The sequence below is a fragment of the Dunckerocampus dactyliophorus genome, chromosome 17 (assembly GCF_027744805.1).
Source record: "Dunckerocampus dactyliophorus isolate RoL2022-P2 chromosome 17, RoL_Ddac_1.1, whole genome shotgun sequence".
In the NCBI taxonomy this organism is placed as follows: Eukaryota; Metazoa; Chordata; class Actinopteri; order Syngnathiformes; family Syngnathidae; genus Dunckerocampus; species Dunckerocampus dactyliophorus.
This window is the reverse complement of record NC_072835.1, coordinates 7,627,913-7,650,922: the sequence shown is the minus strand read 5'-3', so window position 1 is coordinate 7,650,922 and position 23,010 is coordinate 7,627,913. Positions and strand designations below refer to the sequence as shown.

Sequence of the window (23,010 nt, the reverse complement as noted above, 5' to 3'; positions counted from 1 at the left end):
AACTTTATGCTGCTGAAATTACATCATTTTTCCGTCTTTCTGTAATATTTCAACTTTATGCAACTAAAATGACTTGTTTTCATCATAATATGACGACATTATTCTTGTAAAACTCTTGTAGAATCTTTTCATCGTTAGATTGCATCTTTTTTCTCTTAATATTTTGACTTTATTCTTGTAAAATCACTGGTGATTTTTTTTTTCTATTTTAGCTGGGTTTGTTTTCTTGTTCAGTTATATTTTTAGGTTGTGCCGTAGGCCAAAAAAAAAAAAAATGCTGCGGCCCGCAAATGCATTTAATCGATCAGGGAAGTATGGGATTCAATATTAATTAATGGAATATCTTCATCGTTAGAGCATAGACAACCTGTTTATGACCTTCTGAATACAAGTTTTTACCATTATTAGAGCCCTGTAGACATGAAATAACACATCTATAGTCATCTTTACGCTTGTGTTGCCCAATAATGTATACAAAAGCGACTCATACATTAGCATACACAGACATGCTTCCAGGTGGCTATTGTCTCATCAATGTAACCTGACCAATACAACTCTACTGCAGCTGGGTCTTATATTTGTTTAACTAATAATAGACCATATTCAACTATGAAACAGCGATTTTTAAATTTTTTTAAAACCCCGATAGACGGATGTTCTAACCGCGCTGTAGCGAGGGACGTATGCTGCAGTTCGTCGGTCCAAATAAAGAGCAAGACAAAACACGAGTAAAGAAAATGTTATGATTTTAAGTTCATGTACGGGCATGTGCATGCACAACCAGCCGTGCGTGAGAGACAGTCGTTATAGCCACGCCCCTCAGTCAGTTTAACTTGTAATTGTTAAGAAGATAGACATTTTTATTTTGTACAATCTGTTCTTTGAAACCATTATTGGTAACTTTGGTATTGGTAACCGGTAGTGGTGGTGTATTTTGGGGTGGAAGAAAGTGTAATTTGGAGCCAAGGAGCACATAGCACCTTTAAATGAGTAATGACAGGTTATTCATTTAAGATCATATTCTGGACACTTAATATTGAATTTGTCACTTTATATATCTATAGCTGTGTATTTGTTTCCATAAAAGTGCACAATGGGCTTAGCGACGCTACTGGATTGCAGGCATGTAGTGTGGATGAGTAGTGTGGATGGGGTTGAGGCTCCCCTCGCCTGTTAGTTGACGGGTCTCATCCTGTGTTGACTTTATGGCATCCCCTCCCACCATGTTGAAACCACTATGCTAGCTACATCCAAACAATTATTCGATCGGTTCGTTGATGACCACAACTTCTGGAAGTTGTTACAAGAAATGGGAGTGTAACACAAGGGAGACTACGAACCTGGTTTGATTCCATTTTGGCCATTTACGGTAAGTGAGCTAACGGAGCTGTGTGTCAATGCTAATGGTTCTGGTGCTCGTGTTCAACGAGTAATCTTTGCATCTCTAACGGGGAAAAGACCTGGTTTTGTGTTAGGCAAACTGTGTTCAAATATGTTTGGGGTGGGTAATATGTCATACACGTGAACGAAAGCTGAGATAACTTGGGCTTCGTACGCTAGCACACAGGGCCCGTTGTTTGACGCAATATTGTCGCTAGCTCGCTAGCTAGCGAGCAGGCACGTTAGCTTTGTACGTAACGTAAACAAGTCCCAGCTGAGCCGTACCGTTACTGAGCCATTAACTCCCGCAGTAAATACTTTAGACTACGTCTAACGTCTCACAGCACTAATGTTTTTGCACTGCCCATTCCAAAGAGACTGACAGTAAAATGTTGGAGTAAAATTGTAGTAGAAAGTTTGTGTGCCATTTGTCTTAAAGCACAGACTAATGTAACCAGCTATTTACTGAATGTGTCGAGAAAAGGGCTGAAATCACCCATTTCTAGATTAAAAACAAGAATATGTATAGCTTGCAGAGTCATTATAGTCACATTTGTGTATGAAGCACACTGTAAATATGTATGTATATGTACACACACACACCTGAAAAATTGCATACAACCATACTGTACTACAAAATACATCATAACTTAGGCTGTGACATTTGTTTAAAAGCCATCAGAGTAGCCATTTACATGTTTTTGATCATCAAAAAGTCCATGGAAGAAAATCCAGAGTCATTTCACGTGGACCTCACTACACACGCCACACTACAAATTGCACGTACACAGTCATTCCGGGGCAAAATTAACATATTTCGCACCATCGAATTTTCACGAAATTTCATCTGCAGATAGATATTAAAGCAAATTCATATCCTCCATACAAGTATAAATTCAGTATAAAGGGTGGCGATGACATCACAGACAGACTGAATTGAGTATAGTGTCCGAGGTGTAAGGCATCGAGAGTCACTCTTTACAGGACTAGAACTCACAATCTTTTGCTCTTTGGAGAGGACGGGTCGGCTCCGTTTATTCAATGTGCCAACCACACTGTAACCCTTGGTAACCACAACAGTCGCCTTTACGTGATGTCATCCGTGCGCCCCACTCAACAGGCATGACTAATCAACTGAAGACAAATCAAACTGTTACACGAGTAACGTTTAATGTCTTTATCATTAAAAGTGCTAAAAAAAACCACACACATCCGTTTAAAGCTGCCATGCTTAAATCCAGTGCTTTATTTCCTAGTATCGATGCAATCGATTGATTGCCTTTTAAACAATGATAGTTTGGTGTATGTCATCCAGAATGGAAATTTGCTGGACACAGATCGATGTAGTTGGATCATAGGAATACAAATCGATGCATCGATGTAGTGGATGAATCGTTACACCCCTACTAGCTGGCGTTTGACGCCCCTGCACAACCTGAAGCTCCATTGTTCCATTGAAGGAAAAAGCACCCCAGATCATGATGGCGCCCCTTCCACTGTCAGGTGGGATCCCCTTGTCATGCTGGTAACGTTGGAAGCCATTAGGACCGTCAAGGTTACATTTTTTCTCATCAGAGAATAAAACTTTCTTCCACCTTTCATAGTCCCATGTTTGGTGCTCTTGTGCAAATTCCAAACAAACGTGTGGCGTTGAAGGAGACGAGACCTTTTGAAGACATTTTTCTGTTCTTAAAACCCTTCTCTCGCAGATGGCATCTGATGGTTATTGGACTGCACTCTGCACCAGTAACAACCTTTTCTTTGGGCCGAGGATCGTCCCGTGTCTTGACGGACAGCCAATCGGATTCTTCGGCTCATTTTTTTTGGGGGTCTACCATTTGACTTTTTTGTTTCCTAACCCTCAGGATCTTTTAAGAGTTGCATTGAATCCACATTTTTATCAAGATTTTGAGCATCTAAACAATTGGGCTTGAATTGTGCCGAAATACTGAAGCATCTGACACGGCAAATGGCGTCTTTTGGAAATCTTATTCCGTCTCGTCGGGTTTTCCAGCAACAGTCTGCCCCACAACGAGCAGGATAATATAAAAAAAATATAACAACAGAAATTCAACCAAAACTATGCAGAAATTATTACAGTCAATGGACGGTTCTGGATGGGAGGGTTCTCATAGTGATGTCACTTCCTCCTCCTTCTCCAGTTTTCTTCCGGAGACTGCTTTCTTTAATGAAACATAAAAAAATAAAAAAAAAATGGTAAATATATTTCAACATTCAGCATGTTATTTTTCATGGCGAAAAGAACAAGATGAAGGTGTTTTGGTGTCATGAGCACTTTCCAAGGTATACTGTAGGCCTGTTCAATGTCAAAAGTATCCTTAAGTGACTCTTGTTGTTGTCTGGCGCTATGTTGAAATGAACTTGATCTTCTTGGGTCGGACACTGCAATGTAACAGAATCATCTTTATCCCCTTTGTGAAATCTTGCTTCAACCTTCAGATCGAGGGCGGTTGACTGATATCCTGCATTTTTTCCATTTTCAAATGACCACGCCAACAATCATCTCTTTCTTCTAAACAAGCTCCTTGTAAGGATAGGACTTGATGGGGGTGCATGACCGATCTGTGGGGGTTAGAATTTTTGCTTGTTGGTACAGGATCAAATATTTACTTCACTCAAACACAAATTAATTCATAACCTGTATTTAATGATTTGTACTGGATGGATGTTTTTTGGTTTTTTTTACTATTCTGATGCTTTATGGTAAAATAAGTTAACGCTTAATCTATATCCAGAAATGACTCATGAATATTTTTTGTTCCAGTATTTACATATGTGCATGGCTCAGATCAAGGGTACCCAAGTGTTACATTTAAAATTTCATACTCGTGGATAGACCTTGGTAATGTTATCAACACAAACTTCAAACATTGCAGAACACACACCCAACATACCAGAGCTCGAGACATCTTCCATTTCCCATAGCAACCCTCCGAAGTTCACTCTTTCTTAAATGTAATGTACATAACTCTGTGTCCACTCTGTGTTAAACTTTTGTTCAAATAATCTTATTTTACTCTTTTATACACAAAAAAATCACTTTAGTTGCAGAGTTGAGAAATTATTCCATGAATATATTCCATTGTAATCATCATGGGGTTTGTTTTTCCATGGAATTATGTTCTTCAAAATTTTCATCGGCAGGCGGACACGAAGGTAATGTACTTTTCACTAATGATTCCACGACAGTTATTTTTTTTTACACTGAGAATATTTGAATAAAACACATTAGAAACCAATTTCAGACATCATTCTTTAATTCTAAGTAGAAATCATGACAAAATTATCAGAGAAAATATTGTTAATTTCACAACAAAAGTAGACATGCTTTACATGTAACATTTCAATGTCCAAATATAGACACTTTTTTTACAAAGCTAGCGCAAAATAAAAACATGAACAGGCTTAATTTATGGTTTGGTAAGCTTCCTCACTCTATAAACATCAGATAGGGATACTTGTAGTACACGTTGTTAGAACAACAATTTCTAATACTACTAAAGTGAAGTTGAAGACAGCAAAGGGTACCCTTGATCTGAGCCATGCACATATTTCTTCTAACTTATCCTTACTTAGTGTCTCCACTTATTGTAACTTGTATTTTTGTTTATTTTATTTTTTTAATGTTTATTTAAACATGAAACCAAATATAATCCTATTTATTACTTTTATTAAGTTGTAATCTTATCTCTTCCTTTTCCTTAACACTTCACAGGGTATATAGTTTTGTTTTTTTTTATCTCCAATTTGCTTATTAATATTTTTTTCCCTAACACCTCCCTTTTCACGCAGGAAGTGAATAAAAATTGAAATGACAAAATGTAATCAAAATAAATACTGTAAGTGTCACTAAGTAAAAGTTGGGGTGTGAATGAATTATTAGTAATAGATATGCAGAAGGGGGTAGGATTAACAGTAACTTGGTAAGAATGTCTGAAACATGAACTTGGGCTGCAATGATACACAAAATTCACGGTTCGGTTTGATACGTTTGTGATACGGCTCGATACTTTTATAATACAAAAAAATAAATAAATAAACTTGCCTTTTTTAATTTTCATTTTATTGAAATTGCCAACATTTTTCTCACCTTAAAAGTACAGTTCTGCTGCACACACTTAGCACCATATAAGAGCAAAAATAAAAGCACCATGTAATAATAAGAATATAAAAATAAATGTATCTGATGGAGATCCATGTGGTGCATTCTTAGCAGCAGAGGAAATATTACAAAGAAATAAATCCTTACAAAATCAAAGCTATAGTTATCCATACCCATCTTCTGGGGTACATTCTCAGCAGCATATTAAACAAAAATCAGGTTCTTAATAAATGAAATCACTCTCTGATGGAGCTACACCAGATGTTTTCACATCGGGAATTTAGCATTGTGGGACACTTGCGACTGTTGTTTTTTTGCCCACGACGCGCTTGCCATCAGCGTCATACTTAACATGAAATCCAAAGTGGTCCCAAACACGAGATCTGAAGGATGGTGGAGGATCTTCAACATCAGGAAAGTCATTAGCCATGTTTCAGTGGGCTAGCCTGCATGTAGCTTCTCTCTGCAATATGGTATGCATGTGGGAGGCGTAGCTCAGTGGCTCTGTGTTTGATAATGCAACCTAAGCCAGAGTAGTTGATCGCAGATACACTGAGCACAGAGCGTCGTCAGAAGTTGATAAAATAAATATAAAACTGTGTATTGTTTGATACAGGGGTTACGGTTCGATACAGATACACGTATTGTTGCACCCCTAAGATAAACCACACCATAATACCATACTGGAAACATTCTGGGATGTTTGTGTCTTTCTAAGGGGTAAACTCACACAGCCAGTAGATAATAATTGTGGTAAATTTGACTTCATAAAACTAGAAATAATTCACCCTCTTTTTGATTGCTTACTACAGAGATGCCTGAGATCCGGGACCTTTCTGAGGCGTTGCCAGAGATGCCTATGGACCCCATCACTGGAGTTGGTGTTGTAGCTTCCAGGAGCAGGGCACCAACCGGTTATGATGTTGTAAGCATATTTTTTGCTATTTACTCATCATATTGTTTTAATTGCCAGACAGACAAACAACTCACAACTTTTCACACTAAGATTATTGGTGCTAACTGCTATCCTACTTTGATGAACCCTATTTGACTGTAGGTGTCAACAACAACAGATGGTCTGGATGCTGATCTTTGGAAAGATGGACTTTTCAAGTCCAAGGTGACCCGCTACCTGTGCTTCACCAGGGTCTTCTCCAAGGAAAATGTAAATGGCATCTTCAATCTAATCAGCTATGCATGAAACAAAGCTATCACAGTAAATCCCCGCTTTTTGCTGTAGTTCTCTTCCGGACCCAACAGTGAACGATGGGGGTGTAACGATTCGTTTTAGTAACGGTTCGATTCGTATCACAATTCGTGGTTGCCAGTACGGTTCAAGGACGATATTAGTTCATTTAGAACGATACGATATGATCCGAAACGTTTCAGTCACTTTAAATTGATTCAGTAACTTTTTAGCCAAAAATTCAACCAGTCTAATTGGGAAATAAATACCTGGATACTGGACAGTGCAGGTGAAGTTCTCTAGATTCCAGTTGTTTTTTTGTAAGGGAATCAGGTATAAATGAATTATGGATGTAAACAAACAAATAAACATCAATTAATGGCAAATGCATTCACATTTTATTTGAAGGAAGTGCAACAAACACTTCAGGTTGAATTAAATCAAGCCTATGATTAATTCTATCTGATAAAATATGCCTTGAACTTCAATTTAATACCTCATTTACTTCTCTACCCCAAGTTTTAAAGAAGTTAGAGCAAATATCATAGCAGGAAATAGTGCCTTTGTTTCCCGTTGCTTTAACATTGAGTCAAGACAAAAGCTGTGATCGACCCACGGACCTCGGCAAGTACAGCCGTACTACAAAATAGATCATAACTTAGGCTGTGACTGTTGTTTTAAAAGTCAACAGAGTAGCCATTTACATGTTTTTGATCATCAAAAAGTCCAGGGAAGAAAATCAAGTGTCATAATTTTCATCACACTTGCAGTACAGCAGCACGCTGTATTCGTTTCCATGCCGCACTACAAATTGAATGAACACAGTAATTCCGGGGCAAAATGAGCATATTTCGCACCATCAGATTTTTAACAAAAAATCCTCTGCAGATAGATATTAAAGTTAAATTATATTATTTATTATTGTTAAATTAAATTATACCTTTTTATCTTGTCCTGAAGCTCTGATCCATGAGTTTGAAAGGCTTAAAGTTGGACTTAACTTTTGAAACACTCTCATGACCGGATGCGGCCCAACACTCAGTATAATTCAGTATAAAGCGTGGCGATGACATCACAGGCAGACTGAATCGAGAGTCCAAGGTGTAGAGCGTCTAGAGCAGGGGTCACCAACACAGTGCCTGTCTGTTTTTTTTTTGCACATGGTTTGCTCCCCCCTCTCTGAACCACCCTGCTAGCTTGATGTTGATCCAATTTCGGATCAACATTTGTAATAAAAGTGACTCAACGATAAAGTAAAGGTACTCACCACTAATGAATGATAATGAGGATGGCAGTAACATTTGACCTCCATTAAACACATAGTTTTCGAGCTGTAAGTAACAATTATTTTCTTCGTCGCTTAATCTGAAGTATGTTGTTTTGATCGAGTTATCGGTTCGACTGAATATGAACCAAACAAACGGTTAGCGGTTTGGTCCGCAACATAGCAGAAAAGAAACAAAAACTGACTAAAGAAATGTAAAAATATTCATATTTGAGAGGCTTAAATCTGAGGATATTTACATTTTGAAATAAAAAACGTTTAATCAAATACCAAAATAATTGTTGAGTAAGTGGACAATGAATTAATCATCGATTAATTGTTGCGGCTCTACAGTACATAGGTTAACCTTTTCCTGCAGCGCCGTTACCTTTTTCTGGTGCTTCGCTTTCTAGGGCGTAAATACAACCTTAAAAATCACAAAAACTCCTGGCAAAATCTGCCACTTTGTAGACTTGCAAATGAATAAGATGTGCAGCTCACGCGCCTTTCTTGTGGATGTGGCACCACTGGCAGGAAGTACCAATCACACCCACAGGTACTGCTGTTGTGCTCAGTTCAAATTGTATTTATATAGCACATTTAAAACAACCCAGTTGACCAAAGTGCTGTAAAGAAATAAAACCAAATAAAAAAAAAATTGTGCAAATATAGTGTCAATAAATACAAGTTTTGGCAGTAAAAATACGTAAATAACAGTCGTCACTTAAAAAATGCTGACATTTTATTATCAATTATTACCGACTTAGACTGAAAAATGTTTTTTCTGTAAAAAATCATTATTTTTGGAGGAAAAAAAAATCGGTTTATTTGCAGGGTCGCGAATGCTGAAATACGAATGTGTGTGATCCACTGTACACCTCTTTATTAACCCCATCAAATCATATTCCACTCTCTTCTTTCAGAGCCATTTAGGAAATGTTCTTGTTGACATGAAGCTGATTGATATAAAGGACACCCTCCCTGTAGGCTTCATTCCAATCCAGGAGACTGTTGACACTCGTAAGTCACCCACCTGTGTAGTGAGTAACTTGTATGAAGACTGTAAAATAAATGCCTTAAAGCAGGGGTGTCCAAACTTTCCACTGAGGGCCACATACTGAAAAATGAAAGGATGCAAAGGCCAATTTGATATCTTGTTATATGTGAAAAAGTTCTTTATACGCTCCTGATCAAAATCTTAAGACCAGTTAAAAAATTGCTAGAATTTTCATTTTGCACATTTGGATCTTAATGAGGTTTTAAGTAGAGTAGAGTTTAAAAAAACTCTCCAAACCAGAACAAAAAATGTTCTCAGTAGGACTCAGTAATGAATAGCTCCACCGTTCTTGTTAATCACTTCAAAAATTGGTTTGGCATGCTTGATGCGAGTGTTTCCAGGAGGCTAGTGGGAACATTGCTCCAAGTGTTGAAGATGGCTTCACCAAGGGCATCAACTGTCTGGAACTGATGAACATTTTTATAAACTTCCCTTGCCATCCATCCCCAAATGTTCTCTATGGGATTTAAATGAGGGGAACATGCAGGATGGTCCAAAAGAGTAATGTTATTCTCCCTGAAGAAGTCCTTGGTCAAGCGAGCATCGTGAACTGCAGCGTTGTCCTGTTGGAAAACCACACAGACGAGGGCCCTCAGTCATGAGGAATGCCGCTACAACATCTGCACATACGCAGCCGCTGTTTGACGACCCTGCACCACCTGAAGCTCCAGTGTTCCACTGAATGAAAAAGCACCCCCACTCATGATGGACCCCCCTCCACTGTGCTTTTGCATATTTTAGCTCTACTTAAAACCTCATTAAGATCCCAATGTGCAAAATGCAAATGCTAGCAATTTTTCAACTGGTCTTAAGATTTGGATCAGGAGTGTATTTCAAGAAAAATAAATGCATCTCTGCTTTGAAACAGCCTATGATTAGAATGAACATCAGTCTTTGCTCCATTTTTGCTGTTTTTTTTTTTTTTTCCAATTTTCCAACCATTTCAACTTGAATAATCTTCATACATATTCTTTCAATGTGACTTTATTCCCATCATATTTTGACTGTATTACCATAATGTTATAACCTTTCCCCAACTTAATTTTTTGAAAACGACCACTTTATTTTGGTTTGGTTATTTCTTCTTGTAAATTTTCTTCTCCTAATTATGGCTTTATTCCCGTAATGTTTAGACTTTAGTCTTGTAACATTATAAATTTTTTTGCAACCAGATAAAAAAATATATATATAGCTTTATTCATTGTTTTGTTTGTTTTTCACAATATTACGACTTTTGAAAAATATCATGTCTATCTTTAATATTTGAATTTTATGCTGTTAAGAAGATGTTATTTTGCTTATAATTTTCCGACATTATCTTGTAAAAATTACGACTTTTTTGTTTTCATATTCACTCTTTATTCTTCAGAAACTACTGTTCAGTTGAAATTTGTTTCAGTTTTGCTGCTGTTGGTTTTTCTTTGTGTGTGTTCTTGTTAAATTATATATTTTTTAGAATATACAGTGGGCCAATAAAAAAACAGCTGTGGCCTGCACATGGCCTGCACATGGTGCTTCGGACACCCCTATCTTAAATAGACTGTATGCAGCCAGTTCCTCCAGCTACCCAGAGGACGCCAACATTCCAATGTACTACCCCCTGTATGTTTATCTCGCCCTTTGCTGCTTTGAGTATGTTGCCGTAACACACAAGTTGTTTGTTGTCAGCTAATGATAGCAATTTGGCAATGTTTAGCTACTAACGTGAGCTACCTTTTTAAATGTATACTCTATCATAACAACATTAATGCAAATTGTTGATCACATCACTAAAATTGTGCGTGCGTGTGTGAGAGACGGCCATGAACGCCATTTATTTTATTCATGGCGAACGAAAATGTATCACAATTTTTCTGCAGTTTAATTCATAATTGTGAGAAATAGAGAATTTTCCTTTGTGGGGGGCCATTTGCAGCCCACGGCTGTTTTTTTTGTTTTTTTTAATTGTCCCATGGCACATTCTAAAAATAGAATTTAACAAGAAAACTAAAAAACAACAACTGTACAAATGGAAAAATCAGAAGTAGTTATACAAGAATGAAATCAAAATATTAAAGAGAAAAAAGTTGTCATCTAACAAGAAAAAGTCTGAATTGTATGAGAATAACATATAAAGTTGTAATGTGGGGAAATTTGTATGTGGGAAAAAGTTCTAATGTCACCAAAATAAAGTCTACATATTGTGGCGATGAAGTCAGAATTACGAGAAGAAAATTTACAAGAAGAAAGTTGAAATGGGTGGGGGAAAAAATAAACAGCAGAAATTGCAAAAACAACTGTAATTTTACAAGAATAAAGTCTATTACAAGAAAAAAGTGGTTTTCTAACAAGAAATGAAGCCGCAATTTTACAAGAATGAATTTGTTATATTATGAGGAATCCTAATATGATTTTAGTAGCATGACGTTGAAATATTAAAGAAAAAATGTATGTTTAAAGTGGTATTATGAAAAATAAAACAAACTATAGTTGAGAAAAGTAGGTTGGGGAAATGGAAATAAAGTGCTATTGTGAAAATTACTTAGGAAGAAAGTGCAAAAATGGGGAAAAAGGAGCAAAGCGTGAAGTTCATACTAATAATAGGCTTTTTCACCTATGTGACAAAGCTGAGATTCAGTTTTTTCTTGAAACTTTATGGAACTTCTTAGCATGTGTTGCTTTACAAAATATCAAAGTGGCCCTTGCCTCCTTGGTGGCCCTCGGTGGGAAAGTGTGGACACCCCTGGTATAGGACAATTCCGCATCCCTCCAACAATATTGGAACCGTGAGGCAAATTCCTTTATTTTTGCTGTAGAGTGAAAACATTTAGGTTTGACATAAAAAATATGAGATAAGAGACGGACTTTTCAGCTTTTATTTGTAGGTACTTACAGTACATCTGCATCTGATACACAGCTTATAAGAGCATTATCTGTGCTAGGACACTGGGGAGCAAATGTATCAGAACAGGCAGACTTAAAATAAGATGTGTCAATACAAACATCTGTCAGGACTGCCCAAACTAGCACACACAAGTGTAAGATAGCTGCATTATTTCTTGTTTATTCAAACTGCTGGACACACAAGTGTTAATCGCGCCTTTAAAGTTTAGTGGCACTATTGTGGCAAATTTGCCTCTTGACAGGCACAAAATTAAATACTGGGATCTGACCTCATATCATTGTGATTGTGGGCACAAAATCACTAAAAATCAATATGGCTCTTGATGTTTTCATCTTCTTGTGTGTGTTTGTGTGTGTGTGTGTGTAGAGGAGCAGGCCTTCAGAAAGAGGCGACTCTGCATAAAGTTTATTCCCCGAGACTCGACAGAGGCCGCCATCTGTGACATTCGTATCCTTGGAAGGTCCAAGCAGGCTCCGCCTCAGTACACCTTCATCGGGTTTGTCTGTTCTCGTTCTTATTTGTAAATAACTTTGCGATCAGCAGGCATCCCACTACCTACATTTCCACTCAAATATATACACATTGTCACCTAAAGCATAGAGTGGTGCTGAAAGTTCCAGAATGTTTTCTTAACAATTCTTAGTGGGGGTGTAAGTATAAGTAATATTTGAGTTTGTTCTGTGTGTACAATTGTTGCACTCGTACTCCCAGTTTGCGTTTTCAAGATATACTCTGTACTTTATGTTGCATAATCAGTCATTTCACCTTAGTAAAATACGATTAAAAATATCATTGAAAGCCCCACGATGATATGATATGATATTCATGGCCATGATGAGCGCAGGTAAACTTCTGACCACAACTATATCTTCATGTTGTGATTCATTGTTTTGATTAGTCATACTCATACCTGGTAGTTTTACATTAGACAGTACACAGTAATCCCTCACCACTTCACACTTGAATTTCACGGCTTCACTCTATCCCGGTTTTTCAAAAATATGCTAATACGTTATGCTGTTTTGAGTTTGAATACAGCCTACGGTAAAAAAAGTGCATATTTAAGCACATTTCATGTATTTTTTGCCTAAATTAATTGCATAAAAAAACTGCATTTTCAAGCATAAAAATGGCATAAAGCATAAACATATTCTGTTATGCCCACTATATATACTAAAGGTGTCTATAGGGGTGTTCTTTCATGTCTAGAGGGCTCTAATAATGCTAAAAAAAAAAAAAAAAACATATTTAGAAGGTCTTAGACAGGTTTTCTTTGGTGTAGCTGGTGATGTGTGATAGAAGAGTTCCAGCTAAAATGAAAGGAAAGGTGTACAAAACTGTGGTGAGACCAGCGATGTTGTTTGGTCTAGAGACAGTGTCCATGAGGAAAAGACAGGAGACAGAGCTGGAGGTAGCAGAGATGAAGATGCTGAGGTTCTCTCTGGGAGTGACCAGGAAGGATAGGATCAGGAATGAGTACATCAGAGGGACAGCACATGTTAGAGGTTTTGGAGATAAAGTCAGAGAGGCCAGACTGAGATGGTTTGGACATGTCCAGAGGAGAGAGAGGGAATATATCGGTAGAAGGATGCTGAGTTTGGAACTGCCAGGCAGGAGGCTTAGAGGAAGACCAAAGAGGAGGTTTATGGATGTAGTGAAAGAGGACATGAAGGTAGTTGGTTTGAGAGAAGAGGATGCAGAAGTTAGGGTTAGATGGAGGCAATTGATTCGCTGTGGCGACCCCTGAAGGGAAATGCCGAAAGGAAAAGAAGAAGATAAGGAATCCTATTTTGCAGAATTTCACTTTTCATTCAGTCGGGTGTGGAACCAATTAACCGCGATAAATGAGGGATTACTACATGATGAAATAGCTCATTGCAAATAGCTTACTCAAACAAAAATGTCCAAGGTTAGCAGATCTGACTTTGCAGTTCCTTCCTACATGTTCTGCTTTGTCAAACGTTGCTGTGTTTGAATAATCAGTATTTCATTCATTTTTTATGCTTTATAGATTGCAACTTGAATGGTATTTCATGCTTGAACATGTAACCTTTTTCTCTCACAGAGAACTAAACAACATGGGTATCTGGTATCGCATGGGTACTGTGCCACGAACTCAGGACACCTCTCACACGTCAACTGTGAATGACGTCCAGAATATGAATTCTACCTCCACTTCCGCCTCTGTCCCAGCACCTCCAATGACCAAGTATGTATCCACAGTCCACCTCCATGAACGCCGCCTCCTCTGATTTCGGATCAACATTTGCCATTAAAGGATTGTTGTGACACATTGATTAGTTCCATCTGCAGGGACACTCCCCTTGTCGCTTTAATTACCATAATTGCAGAAGTATAGTCCACACTTGAGCAACAGCAATCTGCGAGGGGCATGGTGCAGTTCACATTAGCAGTGGGAGAGTCTGTTTTTCATGACACGTAGGACTGTTTGCCTCACCATTTCAACATTTGCCCGTGTACATGCTTGTGGTTTGCATTGTCTTCTGTGTTCCTAAAATGGGTTTGCTTGAGCTTGATTGATGATGTGGATTTTAGGCCATATCGCCCATCCCTCGGTCACATATGCCAGTGTACTGTATGATGCAATGTTGTCGTCTGCAAACATGCATCCTTAGTTCTTTTCCCTTTTGTCCGCAGGAATATTTCCATGACCCTTCCTGCCAGTTTCAGAGGGAAAAACGCTACCAGACCAGATTATGAGCACCAAAACTCCAACCTCTATGCAATCTCAGGTTGGCTACACTTACGTCAACTTCTCTCCAAAGTTTGAATTCTTATTTTGCCACATGATGTGCGCAACATGAAGCAAGAAATTGTGGATGACTCGTGACTGTGCAAAAATATAAGGGAGTGCGGAATTTCAAAAGAAACTAGTAGTAGAAGTAGAAGTAGTCATGTTGGCTCTATTCCTTTCCTTCCCTGAGAGTTTTGAAATGTCAGGGTGGCTGAGCAGCTAAAAGGTGTTACGCCACTACAGGTTGGAGATCTAGCGCCTTACTTAAGCGCCTCAACAGTTCGGAAGCAGATTAGCATCTCTCCAATAAATAGTCTCAAAGTCTATATTTTGGTACGCAGTGGGAACTGAACCTTTGACCATCCGGTCTTTCTGGACAAAGCTAATTATTACATTTGATCCTTCCTGATTGTGTCCTCCAAAAGGTCAATAGCCGATGCTGTGACCCCATCATAGTGGTAATGTCTCTGGTAATCGGGAATGAATTAAACCCCTTACTCTTCTTACTTGCTCCATAATAAAAACAAAGCCTTAACAATTTGCCATTGCACATTTTGAAACTAGAATGTGTTGACCTGTCCTTTCAGCAATGGATGGTGTGCCCTTCATGATCTCTGAGAAGTTTGCATGTGCCTCATCAGAGGTAAGTTTTTGGATTTGTTTTACATTCACCTGATTTTTTTTCCTGCGGGTCCTTAAAAAGTCTTGAATACAACTTTGGGTTTTCAAAGTTTAGAAAAATCTTATATTGTCTGGAATGCCTGGAATTTTGTAAAGGGAGGTATTTTAGTAATTTGTCATTTTAATATGGGACAGACCGAGTGAGACATTTTGTGTATTTTTTTAAACCACAATTTTATAAGAGGGGGCAGCATTTGTTCTGTGCGGGTGTCATCTGCATTCTGTAAATCAGGGATTGGCAACCCGTAAATTGGGATCGATAAAGGCATTCTCACAGCAGTCACCTCTTGGAGAGTGACCAACAGGCACACATTTTGACCCTTGAACACACCCGTACGCCTCACCGCTCTCCAGGCATGCACCCCAGCACCGAGCTCATTCTGCCAAACCTGGACAATGCTCTCGTGCTGAGGAGCCAGAGAACGCCACAATGACTCGCCCCGCAAACTTGTGTTGCGTGACGTGTACCTCCAAAAAACTCAAGCTGCAACGATGCGGCTCCTGTAGGCTGACTGTTGTAGGGCATCGACCACATCCAGTCGCAACCACCATTGCTCATCCGTGACGAGAAACCAACACAGAGCCGACACCACATGCCCAACCCAGGAAGAGCCACAGAAGCAGGGTTGCCCAAAGTGCAGCCCAGGGGCCAAATTAAACAAAAAGAAAAACGACAACAAAGATGGGGAAAAACAGCCAAAGCTACAGTGAGGAATTAAGCAAAACAATATACACACGTGGACAAAATTGTTGGTACCCTTTGTTCAAAGAAAGAAAAACTCACAATGGTCACAGAAATAACTTGAATCTGAAAAAAGTAATAATAAATACAATTTCAATGAAATGTAACCAATGAACATCAGACATTGCTTTTCAACCATGTTTCAACAGAATTATTGAAAAAACAGGCCTGGACAAAAATGATGGTAACCAAAGAAAGACTGAAAATAATGTGACCAAAGGGACACGTTAATTCAAAGTGTGTCCACTAACTAGCATCACAGGTGTCTGCAATCTTGTAATCAGTCAGTGGGCTTATGGATAGAACTATAGTCAGTCACTGTGCTGTTTGGTGACACTCAACATGGACCAGAGGAAGCAAAGGAAAGAGAAAATTATCAGCAAGGCTATAAGACCATCTCCAAGCAGCTTGATGTTCCTGTGACAACAGTTGCACATATTATTCAGAAATGTAAGATCCATAGGACTTTAGCCAACCTCCCTGGACGTGGCCGCAGGAGGAAAGTTGATGACAAACCAAAGAGACGGATAACACGAATGGTAACAAAGGAGCCCAGAAAAACTTCTAAAGAGATTGAAAGCGAACTTCAAGCTCAAGGAACATCAGTGTCGGATCGCACCATCCGTCATCGTTTGAGCCAAAGTGGACTTAGTGGGAGAAGACCAAGGAGGACACCACTGTTGAAAACAGGTCATAAAAAAGCCAGACTGGACTTTGCCAGACTACATTTTGACAAGCCACACTGCTTCTGGGAGAATGTCCTATGGACAGATGAGACAAAAATGGAACTTTTTGGCATCATCAGCTCTATGTTCACAGATGAAAAAATGAAGTATATCAAGAGAAGAACACTGTCCCTACTGTGAAACATGGAGGAGGCTCTTTTATGTTCTGGGGCTGCTTTGCTGCATCTGGATCAGGGTGTCTTGAATCTGTGCAGGGTACAATGAAATCTCAAGACTATCAAGGGATTCTAGAGAGAAATGTGCTGGCCAGTGTCAGAAAGCTTGGTCTCAGTCGCAGGTCATGGGTCTTGCAACAGGACAATGACCTAAGACACAGCTAAAAACACCCAAGAATGGCTCAGAGGACAACACTGGGCTATTCTAAAGTGGCCTTCCTTAATCCAATTGAGCATCTTTGGAAGGAGCTGAAACATGTCGTCTGGAAAAGGCACCCTTCAAACCTGAGACACCTGGAGTAGTTTGCTCATGAGCAGTGGGCCAAAATACCTACTAAGAGGTCCAAAAGTCTCATTGACAGTTACAGGAATCGTTTGATTGCAGTGATTGCCTCAAAAGGTTGGCCAACAAAATACAGACCCTTTCCAAAAAATTAGAATGTCATGGAAAAGTTGTTTAATTTCCATAATTCCATTTAAAAAGTTAAACTTTCATAGATTATAGATTCAGGGCCCACAATTTAAACGATTTCAAGTGTTTATTTGTTTGTTTTTACGTAATTTGGGCTTCCAGCTCATAAAACCCACGAAAACAGGAATTCAAAAAATTAGAATACTGTGAAGAAATCACCATTTACTTCTCAGTTTTTGCAGGAAAAAAAGAAAGAAATTAGGATCACATCAAATCAATCAAAATATGGTACTTTCAAAACGATATGTCAGTCTTCAATACTTGGTTGGGAATCCCTTTGCCTTAATCACTGCCTCGATGCCACGTGGCATTGAAGCAATCAGCTTGTGGCATTGCCTGGGAGTTATGGAAGCCCAGATTTCCTTGATGCTTGCTGTCAGCTCTTCTTTGTTGTTGGGTCTGGTGCCCCTCATTTTCCTCTTGAGAATACCCCATAGATTCTCAATGGGGTTTAGGTCCGGTGAGTTGGCTGGCCAGTCAAGCACTGTGATGGCATGGGCATCAAACCAGGTTTTGGTGCTTCTGGCGGTATGGGCAGGGGCCAGGTCCTGCTGGAAGATGAAATCTGCATCTCCATACAGATCCTCAGCAGAAGGAATCATGAAGTCCTCTAAAACATTCTGGTAGACTGTTGCGGTGACCTTGGATTTAAGAAAGCAGAGTTTACCAACACCTGCACCGGACATTGCACCCCAAATCATGACGGACTGTGGATATTTCACACTGGACCTCAGGCAGCTTGGGTTCTGTTCCTCACCCGTCTTCCTCCAAACCCTTGGACCTTGATTCCCAAATGAAAGGCACACTTTACTTTCATCGGAAAAGAGGACCTTGGACCACTGGCCAACAGTCCAGTCCTCCTTCTCCTTGGCCCAGTGGAGACGCTTCCTACGTTGGCTCAGGTTCAGAAGTGGCTTGACCCGAGGAACCCGACAGTCGTAGCCCATCTCCCGGATGCGTCTGAATGTGGTGGTTTTTGAAGCTGTGACTCCCGCCTCATTCCACTCTTTCTGGATCTCTGCCAGATTCTTGAATCTTCCCTGTTTGATAATCCGCTGAAGCCCACGGTCATCTCTTTTGCTGGTGCATCTTCTCCTGCCACATTTTGCCCTTCCTCTAGACTTTCCATTGATATGCTTGGACACAGCACTCTGTGAACAACCAGCCTCCTTAGCTATGAACTTTTGTGGCTTACCCATCCTATGGAGGGTATCAATGATGGTCTTCTGGCCAGTTGTCATGTCTGCAGTCTTCCCCATATTGAACCCAACTGAGACAATTGAACCAAACTGAAGCAATTTAATGACACCTGGGGAAGCCTGTGCAGGTGACTTGAGTTTAGTTTAGTAGATGATTAGTGTGTGACACTCAGTTTAAAACATTCATGCCCTGCAAAATTTGGGCTGATTTCTTCATAGTATTCAAATTTTTTGAATTCCTGTTTTCGTGGGTTTAACGAGCTGGAAGCCCAAATTATGTAAAAATAAACAAATAAATACTTGAAATCGTTTAAATTGTGGGCCCTGAATCTATAATCTATGAAAGTTTAACTTTTTGAATGGAATTATGGAAATTAAACAACTTTTCCATGACATTCTAATTTTTTGGAAAGGGTCTGTATTAGGTTATGGGGTACCATCATTTTTGTCCAGGCCTGTTTCATGTGTTTATTTTTTTCACTAATTCTGTTGAAGCATGGTTGAAAAGCAATGTCTGACATTCATTGGTTAAATTTCATAGAAATTTACAGAAAGAATATAAAAAGGGATGCTATCGGGGTTGCTATATTCCAGTTGAAGCACCATGTGAAATCACTTGCTTTTCCAAACTCTGCTTTGGTAACAGAACCTTATCCATTTGTTGTGTACGTCTATTAGTGGGGCGCAGCTTACATGTTTGGACCAGGAAGATGTGTTACTTATAGCTGGTTCCATCACGAGCAAACAGCAGCTTTCACCTGGCCTTTCACTGAGGGTGTTTATGTTAACTCTTATTTAATCCACTGCTGATTTTCTACGTCACGTCCATGTCATACGACTGTCAACACATGAACAGTCAACACAATTTAATCAGAAGCTTATGTTAACAGAGACAGAATAACAAATAAGTAAGACTAATGCTACATTGACTCATTTAATTAGACTTATTTGTTCATATTCTGTCTCACTCTGTTCAAATGAATCTACCTTAAACGTAATGGACTGATTGCATCTTTGTCAAGGCGGTAAAGCTTGCAAAATTAGCAGGACATCAAATATTTATTTCCCCACGTATTTTAAACTTTGTCTCCCTGTTCAGTTGCAGCAGGTGGACCTTATTGGCATTACCATCAAAACATTGGCTGAGATTGAGAAAGAGGTCAGTATTTCTGGATAAGCTGATTTCATTCTTAATGTGACTTTACTTCTCAATTAGAGCAACTGATTTGTGTTGTTTGAATGAACTTGGAATAAAACAGAATTTTCCCTATCAGTATGATTACAGTTTTCGCACGGAGCACAGCGCTGCAGCCCGCCTCCCTCCCAGTCCAACTCGGACCTCCTTGAGCTCTGAGGCCTGATGAATCCACTTCAGCCCCCCACCTCAGCCCCTGCAAGATACGCCTGCTTGTATTTATTGAGGGCCACCCCACTTGGACTCGCATACACTCCACTCACCCGCAACAACTGTGTGGAGGATGGGAAATAGCAGTTGGAGTTCTCTGTGAGGAAGCATTTTATTCAAGTGAAACAGAAGTTCAGTGTGAGGAGAACCACTACACACAACACTGAGCCCAAGCTGAGTTTAAAAATGGAATGGGATAACCCACTCTTTCATGTCTTGGAGGAAATTTAGATTCATAACTTTAAACTTTGTGTCCGGCAAGAAAAGCAATGGACTTAAATGAAATGAATTATGTGTATTTCTGTCAGTTCAGTCAAAAATTGCTTGAATCCTTTGCCCAGTGATTTTCACTGATTTGTTTTTGGGCATTGATTCATTTCCCTCTCAAGATGTTCCTATAACCCTGCTTCATGTTTAATAATAAGCATGCTTGCTGAAATCAAACTGATTATGAGCCAGCATTGCTATGTATTGACATTGACTGACTTTTGCAGGACTAGAACTAAGCGGCTAAAACCAGTATTTTTGTCAGGTCTGGATAGAGCTTACCTAACAGCACCAACGTTTTTAGAGTTTTATTTAAACCATACAATTGCACTCCAAATTATTCAAACCTCAAATTATTCTGTATTTATTTCAAACCAAACCAAACCAGTGTAAATAGCTCAACCCGTCTATATCACAGATGGTCGCATTTCCTTTATTGGTCGTTGCGGGGGTCACGATAAACTCTGCTCACAAGTGGGGACGATACAATATTTTAACAGTACTTTTAAGAAAATTATATACAATGACAAAATATACGACTGGACAAACAGACTTTTTTTTTTTTATTTAGCTGAGTCACAAAACAATGCAGGCACATTTTGAAATGTTTGCTAACTTTGCATGCATGACCTAAGCACGATATTTTTAACTGTTCAACTTCTTTCCACAAAATAGAACCAAAACAAAAAATAAGTTAAAATAATGAGGGCAGTTGTAGCTGCTGCTACTAATCATTTATGTTGATGTGTAGTTATATACAGACATGTAAAATAGATAGCAGATTGCGGTAGATTAGCTTGTTTACACTAAAAGAACTACAGTTCCAATGATGCTTCGAGTGCGCTACCAGGAAGTAATGAAGTCCTGTGCAGCCATGGTGTTTCGCTCTGACAAATCTTAAGTAACTTTGATCAAATGTAAAATTACTACAGCTTCTGCTTGGACATTATTAACACGACGGCGGCGGCTGTTCAACTCCAAAAAAAAAAAAAAAAAAAAAAGTTACACGTCGCAAGCGAGTGATGCTGGTAACACCGACGTAGGTGGGATTGCAAGGTGTTTAGTGTGCGTAAAGCACTTGATGTGCAGTTCCAATCCAGTATTGCGCACTGCCGCTTCCATACTATGTGTATGATCAGACAGTGGTGATGCCATAGCTCACCGTCCGACTTCTGGCTGCCCTGTTCTCGCGATACAGCTTTTCTCTAAATGAGAAATAGCAAGTTTTAGTCGTGTGACACTCCTATGGCTAGCTATTAAAAGTTAGTAAGTTTTGAAAATAATGTAACTTACAAAGCGGCTTGTATAGTTTCAAGTGCAACTGTATGCTTTATCTTAAAATGCCTGTCATGTTTAAAAGTTGAGTGAAACTTGTTTTTGTCATCAAGTCTTTTTAATCTGCATATAGATATTGTCCATATTAAATCTAGAGTTTTCCTTAACAGTGCATGTTGATGACCATTCTTACCAACCATACTGACACATCTGCTTGTCAGTGATGGTACCTAAGTATTTGTACTGGTCTGCAGTGTCAGCTAGCGTTGGGTATCGATGGGAACCGAGACTAATGTTCAGATTCTCCCGGGAGCGTTGAAATGCTTTGATTTTGATTCCGAATTTCAATGCCCACTTCGCCAACCGGAAGAAATGGCAGCGAACACAAACAAAGAAGTGGCTCAGAAAAGAACTGTCCGCTCAGTGCAAAACAGTGATATCATGCAAAGGAGGATGCATGATCAGTATTAATGTTCACACGTTCACGGTGCAGAAAACAGAGTACCTCAGCTTTGATGCGAGACGTCAGACTTCCCCCTGAGCAATCACAATCAAGCAAGTCAGACAATAAATGATGTCTGTCTCATGACAATGTAACCAAGGGTTTCAGGAAGCTATCCCACGTGGAAGTTCTGAGTAAATAAAGGACAGGAGCTACGTAGGGCTGGTTCTAGGCATGTCTCATGTGGGGCAGTAATGCGAAGGGGGCATTAAGTACTGTATATACTGTACATCATGCGCCAACACTATTTTTTTGATAATTGTATTTACTTCACAGCATGGTTTGTTCGCTGTGTGTCCAACCCTCAGTCGATTGCACTTTGTCAGGCCTCTACTCTGAGACCTGGCCAACTTGGGTGTCCCACCTGAAGACTCATCTCCTGGCTGTCTGTCACATGCAGTCTCCCCTCTGTGCTTGTGTGGCTGAGAAAAGCTCCCATTGGGGAAAAACAGCTATTTATGAAATATTCCCCCAGATGAACAAATATCTTATGTAGACAGTGCCGTAGCCAGAAATGTTTCATTGGGATCACCAAGGTGGGAACATTAAACAGGGGTAGCAATAATTTGATGCCTGAAATGTCTCCACGTAGCTCCGCCACTGGTGGGGTGGCCGGAGAGTCACCAATGGCGGCCATGTAGCTCCGCCACTGCGTAGACGTTATATTAACCTGTTTTTAGTTGTTAATTATTAGTTGTCTAACGGTGGCTTTCTCTGATTCCTCAAAGTGTCTTTACAGCCCAGATATATATCACATCGCGCATGTCACGCCCTGGCACACTTCTCCCATTATTTGATACAGTTTCGAAGGTCTGTAGAGGTCTGGTTGTGCCATGACTCCACCTTGGAACTTAGGTTTTATCGTGATAGTTTTCTGGTTGGAAAGTGCTGAAAGTCAGACACACCGTGTCTTTGGG

General features: G+C 39.4%; 1 protein-coding gene across 1 annotated transcript; it reads left to right on the top strand.

Moving 5' to 3' along the window:
• The first annotated feature begins 902 nt into the window (after nt 1-902).
• mvb12ba (multivesicular body subunit 12Ba) lies at nt 903-21,758 on the top strand. Its single transcript, XM_054756310.1, has 10 exons — nt 903-1,369; nt 6,316-6,428; nt 6,561-6,668; nt 8,877-8,973; nt 12,261-12,390; nt 13,960-14,103; nt 14,553-14,647; nt 15,237-15,292; nt 19,744-19,803; nt 19,919-21,758. Exons 2-10 carry the CDS (start codon nt 6,318-6,320, stop codon nt 20,003-20,005), a joined length of 888 nt encoding a protein of 295 aa, XP_054612285.1. The 5' UTR covers nt 903-1,369; nt 6,316-6,317; the 3' UTR covers nt 20,006-21,758.
• The last annotated feature ends 1,252 nt before the right edge of the window (nt 21,759-23,010 follow it).

Bases quoted from the DNA above. Each gene is read 5' to 3' on its own strand.
- mvb12ba (XM_054756310.1), top strand. From the start codon at position 6,318: ATGCCTGAGATCCGGGACCTTTCTGAGGCGTTGCCAGAGATGCCTATG. The intron at 12,391-13,959 runs GTTTGTCTGTTC...TTTCTCTCACAG, and splicing joins CCTCAGTACACCTTCATCGG to AGAACTAAACAACATGGGTA. The intron at 19,804-19,918 runs GTCAGTATTTCT...TTTCCCTATCAG, and splicing joins TGGCTGAGATTGAGAAAGAG to TATGATTACAGTTTTCGCAC.